The sequence below is a fragment of the Gossypium raimondii genome, chromosome 9 (genome assembly GCF_025698545.1).
Source record: "Gossypium raimondii isolate GPD5lz chromosome 9, ASM2569854v1, whole genome shotgun sequence".
NCBI lineage: Eukaryota > Viridiplantae > Streptophyta > Magnoliopsida > Malvales > Malvaceae > Gossypium > Gossypium raimondii.
Window position 1 is genome coordinate 41,435,556 of NC_068573.1, and position 22,324 is coordinate 41,457,879.

Consider the following 22,324-nt stretch of genomic DNA (forward strand, 5'->3'; position numbering starts at 1 on the left):
TTTTACATAATTTTACATAATGTTAGATTTGGTAAAATATTTTGACTGGTACTAACAATTAAGAAATTAAACTAATTTGATAATTTTACTAACAATTAATACAATTATCAATTAATAATTGAATAAAATAGTTTTTTTTCTAAAATTACATTCAACTATTGCGATTAGGGTATGATCGACTTGTATGGCCTGGGTTCCTACACCATCCGCACAACTTCTGTTAACTGGTTGTTTCTCAGATATCCATATTGTTCCGTATTCTAGTGGAGCAAGGTCGACCTTTTGGTTTGCGACATAATTCTCTATCCGGTAATAGCTTAAAAGGAGCAAGAGATACGGGCGGCCACTTACGTTTGTCGAAACCATTTTTTGAAAGCAAAAATTTCAGTTGTCGACTTTAAAAATAAAACTGGAGTCGCCACCGATACTTTATTAAGGTGTGATCGGCTCACCTTAAAAATTATGTTGGTCTACGAATTTTGAGAAAACGAGTTCGGGAGTCGGTTACGCACGAGGAAGGGTTAGCACCCTCGTAACGCCCAAAATCGGTACCAAATTGATCATTTAATGTCTTAGTGTCGAAGGTTAAAAAGATTTTAAAATCAACTTGAATGATGAAATTTGCAAAAGGATAACAAGTTGTTCAAGTCATGTAAAGAAATCGAGTCCCAATACGTTAGGGTACAATTCCTCATAATCCCCGAACTTTGAATATCACTTTTTATTTTATACGAAAAATCTTCATTTCGAGAAAGTAACATGCCACACCCAATACGTTAGGGCACGACAAGTTAAGTTCCCAAAATTGATTTTTACACTCATGCATTTTGAATAAAGAATATCCTTGGTTATTTAAGATTAGCAAAGAAAATCCGAACCCAATACGTTAGGGCTCAATTTCCCTCGAAAACCTCAAACCTCGAATATCGCTTTTATTCAAAAAAAACTTTGAAGCAAGAAAATAACTTTGATGTATGGTTAAAACCAAAACATATTTTCAAAAAGAGTATGCTTAAAAGGTAATGTACAATATGATACAAATACTTTAACTTAAAGCATATATAAATATATATTTACAAAATAAAAAATAAACGATATGTATATGTAAGTCATGAAAATACGCTTATGTATATATCCAAATATTTACATATATGTACAATATATAAAATAATAAAAATATTTATAATGATTTAAAAATATGAAAATGTATGCATAAATATATCATGGAAAATGTATGTGTATTTTAAATTGTAAAATATGGGGAAACATGTAAGTATTCTAAAATGTATATGTATACATATATATATGTTTGTAAAAAAAACTTTATGAAGAATAATATATAAAAATGCGTATGTACATAAAAAATAATAAGTATAGTATTAATAATAATAAATTATGATGGTATAATATAATAATAACAAAAAAAAAGTTGAATAGTTCAAAAAAATGGACTAAATTGAATTTAAAGACAAAAGAATAGGGTAAATTCGAGAATAAACAAAAAGGGACCAACATGAACGCGCGAACGACCATGAGGGACCTAAAGGGAAATTAATCCCACCCTCCAAAGCGCTGCGCAACAAGGGGCCAATTTGAAACAAAAAATAAAGTGCGTGGCTAAATTTAAAAAAAAACAATTGGGCTTGATTGAAACGTGTCGCAAAAAGAAGGGACTGAAAGTGAAAATTTCCCACTTAAAGCCAGAACGCGCGGATCCTCCCCTTCGGGTCGGGTCACCGCGCGGGTCTGGCCATCAAAACGGCGCTGTTTCATCTGTTATAAAACCCAACAAAGAAAATAAAAAAAACAGTTTATATTAAAAAAACACCAAACAACCCTAGCCATCTCTGCTAGGGTTTTTCAATTTTCCTATTGCCGCCGCCTCTAGGTCAGCCTTTGGCCTCCGATGAAGCCCCGGCCTCCGATTGCGACGGAGAGAGGACACCGCGACGGCACCAGGTAAGTTCCTTTCTCCCTCTTTTCTTTGTTATTTTAAGTGAAATAAAATGAAAAAGTAAAGAAAATAAAAGAAATATATAAGCAAAAAGAACAGTAAATACTACAAAGTAAAAAAAACCTTTGAAAAAACAAATTTCCTTTGTATTTCTCTGTATTTTTCCTTCTATTTCCGTATGTCGTTTACACTGAAAAAATCCCCCACCCTTTTACCGATTTTCATGGCTTTAAATAGCCGAAATGGAAAAGATAAATGAAATGGAAAAGATAACTCAACAAAATAAAAAAAGAGATCTATTCTGTTTTGTTGGCATGATTTTTGCTATCTTGTTGATGCAGGTACTGTTGGAGGAGAATACGCGCGACGTGGAGGCGCAACTCTCGCGGAGGAGTGGCGCGCGTGGAGCGGGTCGGCCCGAGACGTCTGTGGTTGGAGGTTCTTGGTGGTGCTATGCGACTAGGGCTTTGCTTAGGTTTTTTTTGATTTAATGTATTGGGCTTGTACAACGTTCATCTGGGACCGGTGCGAAAATGTGTCTCCAAACGTTGTACATGTTTTCTAATTTGTACACTTCGTCCACATAACTCATTGGATCCAGACGGAGTTTTTGACAAGCTACAATAACATGAGCGCATGGATAACGAAGTGCATCAAACTTCCCACAGCCACAAGTTCTTTTGCAAGTGTACACGATATTTCCGCCAACAACACCTTGGTGCGATCATCAAACTCCGTCACGCGAAACCATAAATTGTCTCGATCGTGACACCTTGTGTGCATGATGTTTGCCCGCCGCCTTTGTTAATTTCTTGAACTACCTTATCGCACCATACATGACCACCCCGCATCGCTGCAGAGGTTCTTTGCCGCTTTGAAATAGCGCATAAGCGGAAATATGTCTCTCGCACAACCGATGTTATCGGTAGATGGCGTGTTCCTTTAAGAACAAAATTTATGCATTCTGCCAGGTTCGACGTCATATGGCCATATCGTAGGCCTCCGTCGTATGCTTGTGCCCACTGTTCGAAACGTATGTTATAAAGGTAGTCCGCCCCTTCCCCGTTTTAGGATTGTAAAATTACCAACATCTCGTGAAACGATATTTATTTATTTCATACCATGCCAATATAAGATCATAGCGAATATTTTATACCACTTCTACCAATAAAACTAATTCAAATTGACAAATGAAATAATACAGTTATAGAGTAAATACCCATGTTAGTCACTTGTCGTCGTTCGCTCTTAGATGGATATTGCCTGTAGTAGTTCGAAACAACGTGTCTTAGGCAATATTTATGGTGTGTTCGCTGCCACAAGCTTCCCTCTCGATCAAATGTAGCTAGTATACTAGCGCCCCGATCTGAAATAACACAGATATCAGGTTGGGGGCACACATGCCTCCTCAACCTAGAGAGAAAGAAATCCCAGTCACCAGATGACTCCCCCGGTGTTATTGCAAATGCAATTGGAAGAATTCTCCCACCGCCGTCCTGTGCCACTGCAGTCAATAGCCGATGAGTATACCTACCGAACATGAAGGTACCGTCAATTTGTACCAACAGCTTGCAGTATGGAAATGCGTCTCGGCATTGCTTAAAGGTCCAAAATAGGCGTTTGAACACTTGGCATCCACATAGCAATCGACTGTTGTAGTACGCATGTTCCGTTTCAAGGTCTGTGATGGTACCTGGGACGTATCTCTCTAGCACCTGACACTACTGCCATATTTCATTATATGAGGCGTCCCACCCACTATGCATCTTCTCCAACGCCTTTTGCTTAGCTATCCAAGCCTTGCGGTAAGAGGGCGTGTACCCCATTTGGCTACGGATATTGGCAATTATCACCGGCACTGAAGTCCTAGGATCTGCTTTTATCGTGGGCAGTATCAAGCTAGCCAACATAGCTGAATCCATTTTGGGATAATCTTGTGAAACACCTACAGAGGGAGTACATTAAATAATGCAACATTGCAAAATAAAATTATTATTCAGATACATTCAATACTGTACCTGCCGCACATGTATGTGGACCTTTGTACTTTTTTATCTCCCACAACCCTGTCCTTTTCCTTAACGAGGCGACGATTTTTCATGAACATGTGCCGTCTTGCACCGCACACTTCGCCTCAAACTTATCAGATTTTGATTTAACGAAGTGGTAATTAATGCCGTTTTTGATGCTATGCTATTTCAAAGCACCAATAAAACTATCATTGTTGGTAAACTAATTACCAACTTCAAGTTCACCGAAATCTACCCCCGAACTTGTACGATCGCGCAACCGGTGTGGTAGATCTAGAAACTCTAACGCATCATTTACTGACAGATCGACATTATTCATGTGGGCTGGAGGTGAGTATGCTCTGAATCGTGGATTTTCTTCATCATCTGAACTTCTTTCACCATCTTCACCTTCTGTTGGAATAGGCTCCGATTCAGAAAATAATCTTACCTCTGTACCATCCAGCCCGGGCTCTCGAGGTGGATCTACATCGGAGTCATCTTCTAACCCACAATCATCTGCAGCGTACGACGTCCCCTCACCGGTTGACGTTGTAGGTAGTACGTCATCCCTTCTTCTGGGCATTTTATAACGTCCCTAATTGGATGTAGATTGTCATCCACTAGAACTTGATGCTGTTCCCCAGTACGTATTTTCAGCATCAAACGTCGAGCGACTAACGTACATGTCCCATCCACCGACAGAGTGTCTTGCGGGGGATGTGCATTCGACACCGCTACCGAACATGGGCTGTTCCGTATTTTGTAACCCGCTAACCGAGTGTCGGCCAGGGGTCGTGTATACATCTCGAACACCGGACGGAAGTACATCAGTTGGCGACGTAAATTGTACATATAACTCAATATAAGTTGCTCCGCTAGCAAGATGAGTCTGCACCATTGCCTCCAAGCTACGAGCACATTTTATGTCGAACGAGTCATATGTCACCGGATCAACACAAGAACAAAATTGATACGTGATTGACAGAACTTTCATTGGCGTAATTCCGAAGATTTTAAGCCCAATTCTTTTACGAAGTTCTGTCAAATCTATGTTCTGGTTAAATGACAGCCGCACCGTATTCTCCGACAAAAAAATAACACCATTCTCGGTGTGGCAAACCTCACCATCGTAGTAAATAACAGCACTAGTACGTTCACTCATTTTGAAACTCTAACTTTCTTAGCCTCTCTAAATTGTTTCTGCTATGACTTATGCATTCTAAGAACATTTTCTGCCTAATTTATAGCCTCAGCCTAAACTTGCTACTGTATCAAAATCGCGTCCACGAGGGCGCGATTTCACAATTTCTTCTCAAATAGCATCCTGGTAGAGGCGATTTTATACTATTTGCTCTAAACGTCAAAAAAATTTATTTCTTACATGACCTACTGTAGCAAAATCGCGTCCACGAGGGCGCGATTTCACAATTTCTTCTCAAATAGCATCCTGGTAGAATCGATTTTATACTATTTGACCAGAAACGTCAACTCGAAATAATTTATTCCGGGACCTAAAAACCCTAAAAAGCCTGAACCCTAAACCCTAAAAGCCAAAAAAACCAAACGTGAAAACCCGTCAAAATCGCGTCTCCAGGAACGCGCTACATACCCTGACACGATGTCCTGCCACGTACCCTGACATCGCACTGACGTGGACGCGATTTCCCGGAAAATGGCCCATTCCGGTAAATAGGGGTGAGCACTCGATCGAATCGAAAATTTTCGAGTTAATCGAGTTTTTGAATCTTATTTTATCATCCTAACTTTATTTGAAGTTTTCTCGAATCGAGTCGAGTGAGATGGAATTCGAATCGAATCGAATCGAATATATTTGTTCGAGTTAAATTTTAAAAAATAATTTTGGGTCCTTGTAACTATTGTCACCCATCGTAATAAAATTTGTCCACCTTAATCAAATTTTTTATTAACTTTCATCACTTCATAATTTATTTATTAATTTTTTATATACTGGTTAGCTTCTTTACTTGCTTAATTGTTTTAATTATCTTCAGATTCTTGTCACTATGTATTTTAGAATTAAAAAATATATTAAATGTAAAAATATGATTTTTAATAAAAGTTATTTTAAAAATAAAATGTGAAATTGATACCAATATAAATTTTAACACGAATATTTTATGTCATAATTAATAATTTAATTTTAATATAAATATTCAATATGACTAAACAATTCAATAATATAAATAATGTAAAATGTAAAATTTAATTTAATAATATAAATATTAGATATAAATAAAATTATTACTATTTATGTTTAGTGATTTTTTTTGGATAATTTTGATTTTTTATTTGAGAGTAAAGGGTAAGAAGTAAAAGTTTAGGGGAAAAATAAAAAGTTTTGGGGAATAAAGTTTGAGGGAAAGTAAATAGGGGGGAGTAAAATTTTGGAGGGAAAATATTAAAAAAAATTTGGAGGGGGGAGGGTTTGGGATAGATGGGAGGTGGGATAGGAAGGGAATAAAAGTTTTAGGGGAAAAGTGGGAGGGAGTAAAAATTTTGGGGGAAAATAAAAGGTTTTGAGGGTTTTTGGGAGTAAAATTTTGAGAAAAAATAAATGGGAGAGTAAAATTTTGGTGGGAAATGGATTTTGGGTAGATTGGGGGTGGGGAGGAGGAGTAAAAGTTTTGGGGGAAAGTGGGAAGGAGTAAAAGTTTTGAGGGAAAAGTAAAAAGGTTTAGGAGTTTGGGGTAAAAATGTAAAATATTATAGTTTGATATTCGAATTATTCGAATTATTCGAATTTGAAAACTCAACTCGATTCGAACTCGAAATTCGAAAAAAATTCGAGTTGATTCGAATAACTCGATCCGTTTAACTCGAAATTCGAATTTTTTTTCAATTTTTTCGAGTCGAATCGAGTTTTGCTCACCCCTACCGGTAAATATTCAAAAAATCGGCCCATTTCGATAAATTTTGAAAAAAAACGGCTTTTTTTGTAATTTGCCCCATTTTAAAGAAAAAATATATATTTTGAAGTTTGAGTTTTAAGTGAGATCAATTGTAATTTCTCTAAATTTTCTTGAGATCTGATTCTATTGTGGTTTCTCTGAGAAAAGTAACGCCAATCGAGTTTCATCTTCCGTATTTTGGTATACGAATATCGAAGCATTGTGTTAACCTTAGAGGACGACGTCTATTACACGATTACACCGATTAGGACGAATTTGTTTTTAAGACAATAGGTTTATCGTGACGCAATAAATTTCTAATTTCTTAATTCGTTATTTGTTTTTTAGTCAGTGCTAATAGATTTGTTTTGTAGTAACTTATTTTCCACACTATGTGATTGGAAATTAGATTTTAGAATTTAGAAATTTTTAGGTATGTAAAATAATAGAGAATGCAGAGAGGAATGCTTAGGTTTTTTATTTATTTATAAAAATTAAGAAATTGGATGAGTTATTTATAGGTTTTGTTAAAGAAAACCTCTACACTCATAAGTGCTGGGATCAATTTAAAATGTTTTACTTTGTCTTCAAATAATCGATTATATAGATTACAATCTATGTTTTAAAATTTTTACACAATTCACCATCTATCCACAACCTTAGAAAAATAATAATATGGCCATAGTTTAAAATTTTAAATGCCCACTCTGTCAGAGTACCCTTTCAAAAAGTAATTACGAGGAATAAGTTTTTCCTAAACATAAATACTTAACTACAAAAATCTTGTTTTATCCTATGATAAGCGAAAATTTTGGATTTCATAAATAACGTTTAAAACATGACAATTTTATATGTTCCTTCCTATAACCTCTTTTGGTTTTTATATTGACAACAATACCAATATCAATTGATCAGTTGGTATTATATTTATAAAATTAATTTTATAGATAAATATATTGATAAAGTTTATAATTATAATGATAAGAAATATTCAAAACTTAGGTATTAAATTTATTTTTAGTTAAAAATCTAATTTTTATATAAATTCATTTCAATTTCTAAATTAGAATTTGTATATTAGTTTCAATAAGGAAAATTAAAAAAGATATAAAGTAAATTTGTGTAACAAAAAAGAGTTTGATTGGAGACCTGACATCCCACCTAACCATGGTGCACACACATTCATCATTTTCCAAAGGCTGAGGACCAAGGGTTCATACCTGAATCAATAATGTGAACCTCTTATCTGTGTTTTCACATTTCCCTCTTATCCCAATTACACCTCAACTCAATTGCAAGCATTAAGATCTTGGGATTTTTTCAATAAACACGTCATTTGTTCTTTTTTTAAATGATAGCAGAAAATGAAAAATTAACCCTTTTTTTTAAACTCATCCACAATTATTTCAAAACATTACAAATTAACATTTTTAACATTAAATTTTATATTTGTTTACACTTTTACTTTTAAAATTAATTCTCACTTTTATATTAAAAATAATTTATTAGCAAATATATAATACAGGGACCAATTTAATTAAAATTACAAATAATACATATTGTCCTTTTTAAAGTAGGAAGATGTATACTAAACTTTAGCTATGTTGCTATTGTTGTTGTAACAATTTAGACGATATTAGTTCAAATGCATTTAAATATAAAATATCCTTTAATTTAAAAAATTGGAGTTATAACCTAATTTAAGATTGTATAAAAAATATTGTTAAACTTAACCAGATTTGTCCACGAGACAAGTCAGGTTGAGTAGCAACCAAGTTCCAAAAACAAAAAATTCAAATCTTAGCTATTTTTAGTCGGTCATACTCAATTCATCGACATGTTTTCTTCATAAAATATTAAAATATATTTTATATCAATATTTACATATTTTACAATTAAATTTATATTCATCTGACCACATAGGTTACACGCTGCATGAACAGATTTACACTCAATCGAACTAATACTAAATGCGTCATGTTTATAATAATCATGCAGACTATGTATTATTGGATGAACTAAATAAAAAATGGATGAAAATTTTAAATAATATAATAAAATAAAATTACTTAATTAACAATTACCTTACTTTTAAAAGAATAGTGTTTATTGCGATTCAATTGGCGGGCATTGTTGCCAATGTAAGAGGACGTGAGTTCGAGTGTGCTAAAACACATTATCCTCATATTTATGAGTTAGGGAAGGGCTATGAGTAGTTTTAGACATTATGTAAAAAAACAGATATGTTCAGAACTTATAATAAAATTGTTAAAAATAATAATGTTTATTAATATAAGAATAAAATACGCAAATGGTTTTATTTAAAAAAAAACAACAGATAAATAATGCAAAGGAGGATGAGAAAAATAAAGGAGTTTTTTTTATTTTAAATCAAATTACTTACGTACCCATACTAATATATATATATTTTCTTAATTAAGTTATGTCCGATTAATTCATAACATCAATTCAATTAAGAGTTATTAATAATATATTTAAGTAAATATACTAGTTAAAGATTTTTAAAGTATATATATATATATATATATATATATATATATATATATATATATATATAAAAGAGATCTATGAATAACCCAAGTATTACACATTTTGATGAATTTAACTGGAAAATTATATTTTATTATTAAACTTAAATAAAAATATTTTTATTATTAAATTAAAATTTGAGCAAAATTAATTTAAATTTGGGAATAACTTAAATTAAAATCATCCTAAAAAGTATGGATTTTAAGTACCAATAAAATAGCACCACACCATCAAATTTTAAAGACATATAACTAGTACTATACACTCATATATAAGACATTTTCTTTAACTTAATTTAACTTTAATTAAATTACATAAAAATAATTAAATAATTAAAAATTAAAAGAAGAGGTAAAATAAAAATGAAAATAAAGAAAAAACAAAACCAACAATTAAAAATAAAAATAAAAACTAAAAAACTTCAGTAGGAAATTGAAAAGTTATAGCCACCACTAATTGTATTATCAAACTATGTTATTTGATTTAAAATAAAAACAATTTAAAATGGAAAAAGAAAAATTGACTACTAGAAATTAATTTTAAAAATTTGGTTCCATGAAAATAAAAATATTAACTTAGAAAAAAACTAAAATGATTTAAAAATATAAAAGAAGAAAATATATTTGTTTATTATTTAAAAATAATTCAATTAAAGTTAAATAAGTTGAAAAGATAATATGTATAAATGAGTGTATAATAATATTTTATTATTTTTAAAATAGACGATGTGACAATATTTTAATGGTGCCTAAAAATTATAGTTTTGAGAATGCTTAATATAACATTTGGTACCTGAACTTGACATTTGTTCTTAATTTGGTACCTAAACTTCTTTTGGGTCCAATTTGGTACCCGAAGTTGGCATTTTTTTCTAACTTGGCACCTAAGCTTTTTTTTTTTAGGTTCAATTTGGCACCTAAATTTATTAAATGTTATAAAAAATATGCAAAATATTAACGATGATAAAACTTTTTTGGTTATGCTACAAAATATTGTCAATATTAGAGGAAATTCATGTTAAAAAATACGTATTGAGCTATGATCAACCAATTAATATTAAATAAGAAAAATATTTTAAAACCCCAAATTAAAAGCAATTCATTATTTTTAACTAATAAAATAATTAATTAAATACATAAGACTATAAGTAATTGAACATATAAAATACAAAAGAAATATCATGTCATCTGTCATATATCGATCATACATTGATTATTTTGGTTATCTCAAAAAATGTTTTAGTATATTAAAATAATTTGTAAAACATTTGACTAGTACCAAATGAAACAAAAAAAAACAGATTAAGTACCAAATTAAGAAAAAGTGACAAGTTTGGGTACCAAATTGGAAAAAAGTTTAGGTACCAAATTAGAAAATATTAAGTTCAAATACTAAATATTATATTAAGCCCTTTTAGAATAATCATAATATAAATGATCCCATTTTAAGTTTATAATATTTTATTGTAAACCGAACCTATACTTGTCCGACATTTGGACAAGTTGATATGGTAAATATGAGATAATAAAAAAAATGAAGGCTGCGAAATGATAAGTAATGAAAACATAGCTGTCGTATGCTATTGAATGTATTTTCTATGCAACTAAAAAATGCGGTAGGTTTGGAAGTTGTGGTTCATGCGACTACGAAGTAGCTACCTCTTCATCTGTTACATCACTGGTAGTTGTTTCCTTCATTAGTTTCACACTGCATCGGGTTTTTTATTTGAACCATTAACAGCCAGAGTAGGTCTATTTAGGAGTTATCTTTTTAGAATCTGATGTATATTTATTTGTGTCAAAGGTTAATGCATGGTTAAATCATTATAGAATTTATGTTTTTGATTATTAGAAAAATAAAATACTGTAAAGTAAAATAGAGAGGATATCAATATTCATAAGAGTCGAGCTTAAAGATATCAATATTAACGAGGCATTTAATGCCTATAGACTCAACCAACTCAATTAATATTAGCTACTATAAATATCTAATTTTCATCAAAAATCATTTTTTGAAAACTCTCAAATTCTCCTCCCATTTAAAATTTCAATAAGATCACAAACATCATATTAAGATTTTTAAATGATTTTCATTGTGTTGACATCAATTCTAAGTTGGTGTCGAGTTAATTTATGACGCCATCTCAATCAACAATAGAAATAATAAAATGTGCATAATAAAGTTGACATGTATAAAAATATTAAAATAAAATTTTGGTTAAGTAATAAATTTAATGTTTTGCTATCCAGATTGTCATGAATTCGTATCATCATAAGCATATTTTTATTGGTTTTTAAAATAAAAATAAAATACCTTCAAATAATATAATTTATTTTAAATATTCGTAACAAAATTAAAACCTAATTGATAGATAAAGCAACTCAATAAACTGCTTTATAAATAAGATAGATAATTAACCACCATTTCTTTTAACATTCAGTTAGATGGTTCGCAGGATTCTCATCACGTTACTATGTATTTTATTATTTATATACTTACGGGTTTAATCAATGGGATAAGAGGTAAAAAAACTAAAAGTGAAGGTGGGTGCTTCGTCTTGTTCATATAATTTCCATTCAGAATTCAATGGAAAACTTGGAAGTTACGAATAACACAGAAAATAATATGAAGCTAATATTTTGCAGAAAGAATCAAATATTAAGCAAAAACCAAAACCCAAAATATTGCTAGTGTTTATACAAACCCAATCTTTGAGCAACTCTCTAAACCTCGGACGGTTTCGCTTGTGTAGGTGGAGATGAAGCTGAAACTGAACCTGGTGGTGGCACAGGTGGCCCAAAGTATTGAGCAGGTCTCTCCCTTCGACCCTGAGCTCTACCAAGAAGGTAAAACGCAAGGGCTAGGATCAAGACCAGCAAGAGCAATGGAAATGATATCACTAAAACAAAACCCATCTAGATTTTAATGGTGAGGGCTAATATAATTATAATCTACTTTGAAATTGAATTAAGTTGCGAAGTTTAGAGACTAGTGGAAGATATTAAAAATTGTGGTTGCGGGCTATGTTTTAGTTTTAAGGTTAGTAATCATCCAAGTGTCTCCACAATAATTGAGCCCGATGTCATGGTCCCTTAATTTAGTCAATTTTATCTTCTAGGTAAACTTGAAAAAGAAAAAACCCAAATTCCAAATTTCAGCCACAAAGTTTGCTATTATAGATAATTTCCAACTTTTGTTCTAAGCCCCTTTGTTTTTCTTTTCCTGAATCCTGTAATTACAACATATCCAGTCAACTTTTTTATCCTAGGTATATATATCACATACATGGAAATTAGATATGCAACGATGACTGTTAATACACACAGAGAGAGAATGGGGGAGAAAGAATGGGGGTTGGTTTTGGGTTTTGACAGTACTGTGAGAAGTGAGCTACTGCATCATGAGCTGCCATTCAAAATCGAACAGCTCAACAAGCATAAATTGGGAGAGAGTGGAACGGAAGCTATGAGTTGTAAGAAGCCAACATTGGAGTTGTTGGAACCTTGCGTGATCCTGTTCCGTCATGGGTGCTGACTTGTTTGGTGGACAATCGGCGCTTGTAGCGTTTAAGTACGGATGCCAAGTTCTCTTTTCCCTTTGGAAAAGCCACATCACCAGCGGCAGTACCTGTTCGACCCTTCCGGCAAGATATAGCAATCTCCACATCCTTAATTATATCCAGGAGTGTAGATGCAGTCGTAATCTTACCCCTGCCAGGTTTTGAAGCTGGTGGCAAAAATCCATTTGAGACCAGAGGACTTAACCTCTGCTGGTATTCCACGGGGATTTGAAGGCAGAAGCATGGGGGCACCAGGGATCGATGCTTCGAAAAGGCAAGATCTATCACACCCTGTTATGAGAAATTGCCACAGTTAATAAATTATTTTATATTTATTAAATATTAAACTAATAGGAAAAGGCCCTCCCACTAGTGCTTCAAGCTCCAATGGAGGGGCAAGGGAGGGGAGGCCGGTAAAAATGAAGTGAATGGTGCAATAGGGGCATTTTTATGCCGCAATTGCACTTCACCTTTAAAAAGAAACAGTTGTGAAATAATAGCCTGAGAATAACACTCACTCCTTAATGCTCAACTGCTAGAGGAACAATGGTCACAATCAACAATAGTGTAGAAGGATGCATGCATTAACTATAGGAAAGGAAGAGACTACAGAAAATATACCTGGAGACGATTAAGCACATAAGTGTATTTTCCCCACAGCTCTGGTCGGCTTTCCATCAGCGAAAGATCAAGAATTCGGTGAATGCACCACACTCCAAAGCTTATTATCAGATCGGCTTTCCAAATACAGCCTTCTCCACAATTAGGAACTGATGAAATTGAAAAGCTGGCAAAACTTGCTCTGTCACTCTTTGGTGAAGAACCATATCTCTTTTCCGAAGACAGGTATTGAGGTTCTCCCATGTGAACAACCTGGTTCATCTCCCTGGCTTCAGCATCATAAAGAAACTTCTCCCTGGCTGCTACACGATCAATTAAATCTTCATCAGCTCCATCATTTTGTCGAAACAACCAGTCAGACCCATCTAATTTCAAGAGCTTTACTATACAATGTCGGAAAGATTGAAGAAGCTTGGACTCTAAATCCACACTAGAAGCAGTATCCTGAGTTAATGAGTTCAACCCACTTCCAAGTGCTTCACTGCCAGCAGTTTGTTGTTTCTCAGCTACACCAAACTGCTCAAAAGGCTGTCTGGACCAAAGGGATCCTGTATCTGGACTTGAGCTCAACTGTAGGGACAAAGGATCTCTGTAACCCTTTAATTGAGAAGTCTCATTGAAGGCCAATGGAACTCCGGCCCTTGATCCAGTATGTGGATACATGGATGTTTCAAATTTTGTACGACCAATTGCCGACCCATATCCAACGGAACTGTCCCACTGAGCACTCTTCTCAGACATGTACATATTCCGAAGAGGAACAGAGAGCCCAGATATGTCTGGTAAACTATGATACTTCTTTGAATTGACTGATAAGCCAGAATTACCATTAGTTCCAGAGTTGATGTCATAATAAGACCTTTCAGATTGTAATGGACTATTTCTAGAAACCGCAGCATTCTGAAACCCAGCAGCTTGAGCAGGAGTTATCCCATTTTGCAGTTTTTGCCCTAATGCAAAAGCTAGGGAGTCTCCGTAATTTGTAGGGGCCAGGCCAGGAGATTTTGATGCCGGTGATTCCATTTGACCATTCAAGCAATTAGAGCTTTTATCCTTAGCAATTCGATTGAGATAAGATGCAAGCTGATATCCATGCACTGTAGCTGGTTGATACTCCACCGCATCAGCAGATGGGGCAGCACGCAAACTAGAGTACCTCCTTTCACTAGAATTGATATTGTGACTCGAATTTTGAACATAAGCATCCAATAACTGCATGTGATTAGACCACAAGGGGACAGATCCTCTTGAATACCCATACGGCGAATCAACACTATTTTGCACCTTAAGTTGCTTTGGAGATTCATACAGACTTGAATTAATAGCATCAGATCCTCTTGCTCCGACCAAAGGGAAATATTCACCATACTCCTTTCCACTTGTATCCACCTTTAATGGTTTTGAATCAACCCCTAATAATACATCTAATTTCTTTTTCTTAGCTTCTGGGGTTGGTTGCCCATGAAAATCATACAACTGGCCCCAAAATTCATCAAGAATGGCAGCTAATTGACGCCTTGCAGCACGACCTAACCCTGCTAGCCTAGAGAGACTTCCAGTTCCATTCCCACCATCATCGCTTTTCCCGCTGAGGCTCCTAAATGAAGGAGGGCCATCTGCTGTCAAAGAGGAAACACTTCCGGAAGGCGGTTTGGATGGCTCTTCTGGTTCCCAACTATCTCCATCATCATCATCTTTTTCAACCGACAAATCTCCCTCTACACTCACTGTTTTCTCCACAGTCTTCATTGATTCAATCCTCTGAGTCTTGGTGCTAGGTATATCATCATCGACTACCTCATTAACTAAAGTGGGAGCTGACTCGATTATGGATGTTGATTCCTGGGTGTTACAAGCTGAGGGACTAGGATAAATACTATTAGAAGACTTCTCATTAACAGTAGTCAAATGTATTTCCCGGTCAGACTCCATAATTGTTTCAGGCAAATTCAGATCATAATTTGTAAAAGATAAATCTGAACGACTCCCAATAGATTCTTCTGGTGTTGATGATCTTTCCAGTACATGAGCAGATTCCTCTCCGTGATATCTAGTTTCACATAAATCATTTTCTACCCTCTGTATAGTTGCCTCAGAAAGAGTTCTGTTCAAATCCCAATTTAATGCACGAGCTTCACTTGGAGAACTTGCAGATTTCAAAGGAGTAGCCACTAGCCAGAGCATCAGAGAAAACGATGCACAAGCAGTAACAAGAAGAGCAATAAAAGGAACTGACAAGCTAATTCCAGCATTCAATCTCAAATTATCAACCCAATCACTATTTCCAAACATCATTTCTACCACAAAAACTATCTTTAAGCCCAGCATCCCCATGAATGTTACCAGAGCTAGGAACTCCACAACTGGAGAAATCTTATAAACACCCATAATGGGTCTTGATGAGGCAATTCGAAACAAGGGGATCACCGAAGATGGAAGCAGAAGAGCCACCATAACCTGAGCAAAAATTAGCAACTGATATATCCCTTCAGCTCCAGAAGTCCACACGCAATAAAGGGCTGGGACCATTGCTATAATTCTGATGGTTGCACGATGAAGCCAACCTGGTAAATCAAGCCTGAGGAAATCATGCAAAACAACTTGCCCACCAAGATTCCAGGCTGATGCAGTGATTTGATTAGATAAGAACATAACAACCAAAAAGATCAAGGGCACTATGCCATTCCTAAAAACCTGTTTCAATCATGTTTAAAAGGAACTTATTAACATCCACAGTTGAACTGTAGAGAAATACTTAAGCATGATTCTCTCAATAACTGTTAGCTTATTAGAAAAGAGGGGGAGAAAACCTGTTCCATTAGTGACATTGCATCCTGAAATGTAACCAAGACAAGGCCTGCACTATAGAAAACATTTGCAGCTGAATTCATCAGCACATAGTTTACCAGACAAATACCACTGAAGGCACACAAGATGGCAAAAAGATGGCTGTGACATGAGGCACTCTTGGAAATATTTGGTGGCCCCTGATGCTGCTGTGAACATGAAAGCAAAAGTTTGAGAAAACCGACAATGAATCAAATCAAAATGTCTAAGCTCCAAAAAAAGTGCAGAACCATAAAACAGAACCAGTGAATTTGCAAGCACAAAATACCCTATACTTGAGAATGACGCCATAAGTCTAACAACCCCGTCATGCATGAAAAAGACTAGTAAAGTAGAAAATATCCAAATAGACCTTGTGGGCAACAATCCACCTTCACAGTTTGCAGCCATGCCTCAAATACAAGGTAAGCAACATGATCTAGATAAAAGTGGATCGAAAGCAGGAAGAGAAAAAATCTCTTTGTGATACCAGTTACATTGAAATGCATGTAGTAGAAAACAATTCATACATTCTAACATATTTCCATAAAACAAATTCAGATTAAATCAATAATGATAACAGCTAGGGGACTGAATTTATATTTTTCCGATAACAGAAAAATAAAGGTTAAAAATTTAAATAAAACATAAGAATGACAAGAAAATCAACTTGAATCTTTGTAAAGTTAAGCCAAAATTAATTGTCCACTTATCATATATATTAGTATGATGTTGTTTCTCCTGAATAAAATGCAAATGCCTACTAAAAGGTTATATGACTCAGGTCTGATAACTACTGAGGTCAATAGCAGTATATTTACAGCATACATATATTGAAGTTAGATATGAACTTATCACTAAAATCATCATCTCTATGAAAATTAATACTTGACAAACTTGACTTCAGTTTAGCTGAAGAATAAAATAGAAAAAGAAACAAAGAGAAATATACAAACGTAACTTAAAAACATGCACAAATACCTTTGATTCAGAATGCAGGGACACAAAACTCACAAGGAAGTCATCCATGTGAAAAGATTCTAAAAAGGCTACTAAAATCCCAAGAATAGTTAAAGAATATATCAAAATCTCAGTAAAAATAAGTTTCCAAAGAACATAGCATTGAAACCTAAAATAAGTGGTTCATACACAAAACTCATGTATGTCAGTGCATGTACATTGTCCAATAAGAGATACCTGAACAATAAAAGAATGCAAGTAAAAATTGTGAGGCATGATGCTAGCTCCAAGGAGACTCATCAGGGCAAATGCACTCTCCCCGCTCAACTTTGTGAGCATCCCAGTTGTGGAAAGAGAAATTTCTGGTTGACTGATGAGCACTCCGAAAACATAAGAAAGCAATATGAAACCTGCCGCATATATGCATAGGAAACTTGCCCTACAATGATCCTAAATATTGAAATTATATCAGATTGTTGGTGATGTTGCAAGAGAATTTGTACAACAAAAGAAGCAGTTCACCTTACCAGGAGGGTGGCAAAAACTGGGAATAAGACAGCATCAAGAGCAGCTAAAAAAACTCCAGTGGACAGATCCACCCCCAAGAGAAGATTAATCCCATGCGCAACACCCAAAACCTGGTAAAATAAGGACATTTGTTGTGAGAATAAAGTAAACATCATTATGTAAAGTGCAAATCACAAATTGTAGCAGTCTTAGTTCCAACATAATTCGGAAAAAGCATCTGGGCAGTATAGGAGCTGGTCAATAAGAAAATTACCATGGTAAGGTCCAAGACAACCATGGAAAGCTCTGCTTGAACTCCTAAGAATATACAAGTGGATTTGTCATACTCATCACTGCAAATCTATCATCACCAGAAAATGAAAAGATCAATTGCACATCATGAAAGGAGCAAAGAGACATCCACAAACACACACACACATCGGATTGAGCACGTAATGATAGATTTATAAGCACGCATCCATAGAAAAGGTTTCTAGCTAATATAGGTGGCAAACAATTAAATACGTGCATTGGTAAGTATAACTACATAATTTAGTTACTCTGTGTACACTTTTATATGTAGGCAGGCGAAAATAATACACTTTCAATGAAATTACGACATATAAGAGAAATAATTCCTCATGTTTTATAGCTAAAAGGAACCAACGTGAGTCTGCCTTCTAAATTTATTACTCTCCAATATTTTCTCATTTATAATTTGTCCCAGATTTTTTGCTTCAATCAGTGCTAAATAGAATAGTTGGGAAAAGCTCTATTTGGTTCTGTCTCTCTCTCCTCTCTCTGCAAGTGGTATATTGCATAAAACAATCATACAGCAAAAGACCAGGAAAAAAAGAAAATTTCTTGCAATAAACGCAAGCATGAAAAGAATGAACTATACCTGAGCAAGATCTCTCCCAGTCACTATACCAATTCGAGCAGACAGGTATTGAAACAAAATAGCAGCACAGTTAAAAAGAAGCATGGGGGCCACCAGATCAAAACCAAACCGTGCACCTCCTTCAACAGTTGCAACCCACTTTCCAGGGTCAACATATCCAATTGATATCAGAAGAACAGGTAAAACAGCAGGAAGCATCCGATTTAGAACACCTGGATGGTGGTTACCATTCCCAGTCTCAGCTTCCATGTTCTAAAGTAGAAACTTAGGCAATATACAAGTCACAGTGCAGTACAGAATCTAAATAATCCTTCAGAATAGCGAAAGAACCTCCAATTCCAAAAAGTTAAGCAAGTACATGGTTGCCCATGTTGATTGAATCTCCTGAGAGATGATGCTACCCATCAGAATTCATTCAGCAGGGCATTAGCAAATTCTTTTACTAAATATGATTGTCCAAGATAAAGCAAACTATCCAGCCTGATTTCTCCAAGCTTGCTAACAGAGGAGTGTACATCTAACAATAACCCTGGCACAGCAGGACTAGCAGGCATCTAAAATTCACTATCCAAAATCAGTGTAACAGCAACTGCTAACAAGGCAAAATTACAGCCCCAACTGCAACCAGGAGATGCCAATCTACTTCTTGAATCCAATCCCCTAACACACCACTCTTGAGACGTATGTAGCTTCCTGGTCATCTCCCTGATACAAGTTGTTGATTCCTTTAATTCGTGCAGGACTTTACCAATAACTTGAGTTAGCATAAAATGATAGATATTCTCAGCCACGGTCCATAAGAAGAACAACAAAAATATCGAAAGAAATTCCTCCTTTGCAGGCACCTGTGAAGTAAAAATCCGACCAAATCAGTCAAACAGAGTAAACTACCATACAAACGTTAGAAAATCAATACAGCACAAAGAAATTAAGTAATCAATCAACATTAAAAATGAAGGTCAACCAAAATGCAGTACAAGATCAAGACTAATCCATTTGCCACATCTTCAAAACAAAATATGCTCCAAATCCAGAGATAAAATCCTCAGAGAGTCATATAGTGAACGTCATAAATTTCACCACCTGGGATGTTAAACTAGTTTATTCACATAAATAAGGGTAAAGTGAACTAATTCAGGCAGGCAAGCATTCATCGTTAGGAATCCACTTTCCAAAGTAAGTTTCACCATTAATGCTAAACAGTACTAGTAAAGATCAGCACACAAACCAAATAAAAGAAGAGGGAAAAAAATCTAATAACAGCTCCATCAAAAACCAAAAAGCTGCCCAATACGAAAAAATGCAAAAATAAAAATCGTAACTTAAAAACCCAGCTCAGATCTTCCTGAAACATCACAAAGCAAGCAAAATTTGAAAACCTCCCAGAAAAAAGGAAACCCAAAATGAGTTAAGCATCCACAAAGCTAAAAATGAATAAAATCAAGTTCCATAAATCTGATTCAGCTCAAGAACTAAAAATAAACAGAAATCCAGCTTGCACAATTCAAGGAAGATGAAACATAAAAAGTAACAAAACCCATAAAAAAGAAAACAAAAAGAGGCTAACGAAAACTAAATAAAACAAGATGTTTGATAAGGGCTTTTGGGCAAGTAAAAGGAAAATGCTTTGGTTTAACCTCAATGGTAAAGTTTATGAGAAGGGATTGATTTCTGGAGCTTATCTTTCTCTCTGCAATCTTAAGTTTGAGTTCCAACAAAGTAGATCTTGAAGAAGAGGCCTTTCTTTATGATTCTTTTTTCTTCACAGACAGAGGGAAAGATTAAAAAAAAGGAGAGCTTAGCTTTGAGAGAGAGAGAGAGAAAGATTGATCTTTTAAATATTATATATTTGAAAGGTGTGTGGGCTCTTTCCAAGTTATGCTGGAGAGAGAGAGGGGGGAAATATATAAATATACTAATGAAAAGGGAAAAGTCTTACTTTTGCTACTAATCAAAGCCAATAAAATGCAAGCAAAATAAAAGCCATTCACAGGGATGCTTGTCTGTGTTGTGCTTATATATATATATATTGTGTTTGTTTTTTATATAATATTTATTTGGTTTAAAATTAAAAATTAATTGATTTTATTAAATCTAAATATATATTATCAGTTGAACTTACTTTTCCAAATTAAACAAATAAATTTAAAAATAAGAGCATTAATATATATATATATATTAGGCAGGCCAGGCATGTTTTTATTGATTTCTAAACATATGAAAGCATTCTATTTTTAGGCTTAAACAATATTTTTATGTTTTGCAAATTTTAATTAAAACCTAAAATATATATAATATAATGATTGATGAAAAATTCAAATTTGACTTGTAAAATGTACAATAATTGAGTCCAAACCAATGATCTGTTTTGGCACTAGCAGTCTTCCTTCGTAGCCATTTTAAGAATAAATTTAAAATGAATGAGAAAATAGTTGTTCCAATGAATCTGAATATATAAAGTCATTTTCATGAATTGAAAATAGACGATGTTTTGGATGCATTATCTTATAATAGGGTTTTCTTAATTTTAGAACCCAAAGAAGTCAAGTCACACCTGAGACGATGAACATTCTTAACAATGAAGTTATTATATGGAGTTTTATTTGTACAGTTTTTTGTTTAAAGTAAATAATTAATTTTCCTAAAAGACATTAACTTTTTAACTCTGAACTAGTACAATGAACTACAGAAAATATTAGTAGAAATCAAATTAAGAAAGATGTGAAAGTATCAGACAGCCATAAATAAAAGGATCATTTTAAGTTTTCTTACCAAATCAAAAAAGAAAAATATGTTCATGTTAGGAAGACAAAATTAGCTGTTGCATAATATCGTAAATACTATTCAATTAATAATTGTTTGTAAATATAATGATTTTTATTTTCTTGTGTTTCATTGTGGAAAATCTCAAAAAAGATTTTTTCGATCAAAGTATCTAGAGAAGATAAATTTTGAATCTTTCGAGAGATTTCAAATCGATTCACTTCGAATGGACCAGATTTTTTGCGAGGTAAGGCGAGGTTAAAATGTAATAACGTAATATAGCAAAATAACCCATTTATTCTATGTTTAAGTATTTTTTTAAACAATTATGTTTAAATATTTACACTTTAAAAATATTAAAGATAAGTACAAAAAATTAAATTAAAAATGAATATGAATATATCCAACATCCATGAAGGTGGTAATAATTTTCAAAATTATACATCTATAGTGGAACAGGGTAAGTGATGGAGCAGAGTGTGATAATTGTGAAGCAGTGGTAGATTTAGCAATATTTGTTTCCGCCCCACTCCATTGTCATCCCTGAATTAGTCCCTCTACAAAAATTATTTCATTTTTTTTTGTGAAAATAAAGTAGAACATTGGAAAATACTAGAAAGACACTAGAGGAGAAATTTCATGTAACTGTAAACCCTCCTCCTTACCAAAAGCTAGCTTGGTGATACTATCAACTTCCAAGTTTTCATCTATGGGAACGTATTTAATTGACCAAACTTCCTTATTTTGCAAATGTTGTAAGAT

At 33.9% G+C, this 22,324-nt stretch overlaps 1 protein-coding gene across 2 annotated transcripts; it reads right to left on the reverse strand.

Annotated features, from left to right (window-relative positions):
• Nucleotides 1-11,957: 11,957 nt before the first annotated feature.
• On the reverse strand, nt 11,958-20,679 carry LOC105799778 (ethylene-insensitive protein 2). Of its 2 annotated transcripts, XM_012630502.2 has the most exons (8): nt 20,437-20,679; nt 18,800-19,644; nt 18,173-18,259; nt 17,919-18,029; nt 17,629-17,841; nt 16,416-16,601; nt 13,606-16,299; nt 11,958-13,275 (listed from the first exon to the last, which is right to left on the reverse strand). In XM_012630502.2, the coding sequence occupies exons 2-8, from the start codon at nt 19,046-19,048 to the stop codon at nt 12,889-12,891; spliced, it is 3,927 nt and encodes a 1,308-aa protein (XP_012485956.1). In that variant the 5' UTR covers nt 19,049-19,644; nt 20,437-20,679; the 3' UTR covers nt 11,958-12,888. The 2 variants fall into 2 exon arrangements, with proteins under 2 accessions (XP_012485956.1, XP_052476958.1); XM_052620998.1 differs by lacking the exons at nt 18,173-18,259; nt 18,800-19,644; nt 20,437-20,679 and having other exon boundaries at nt 17,914-18,029.
• Nucleotides 20,680-22,324: the final 1,645 nt, after the last annotated feature.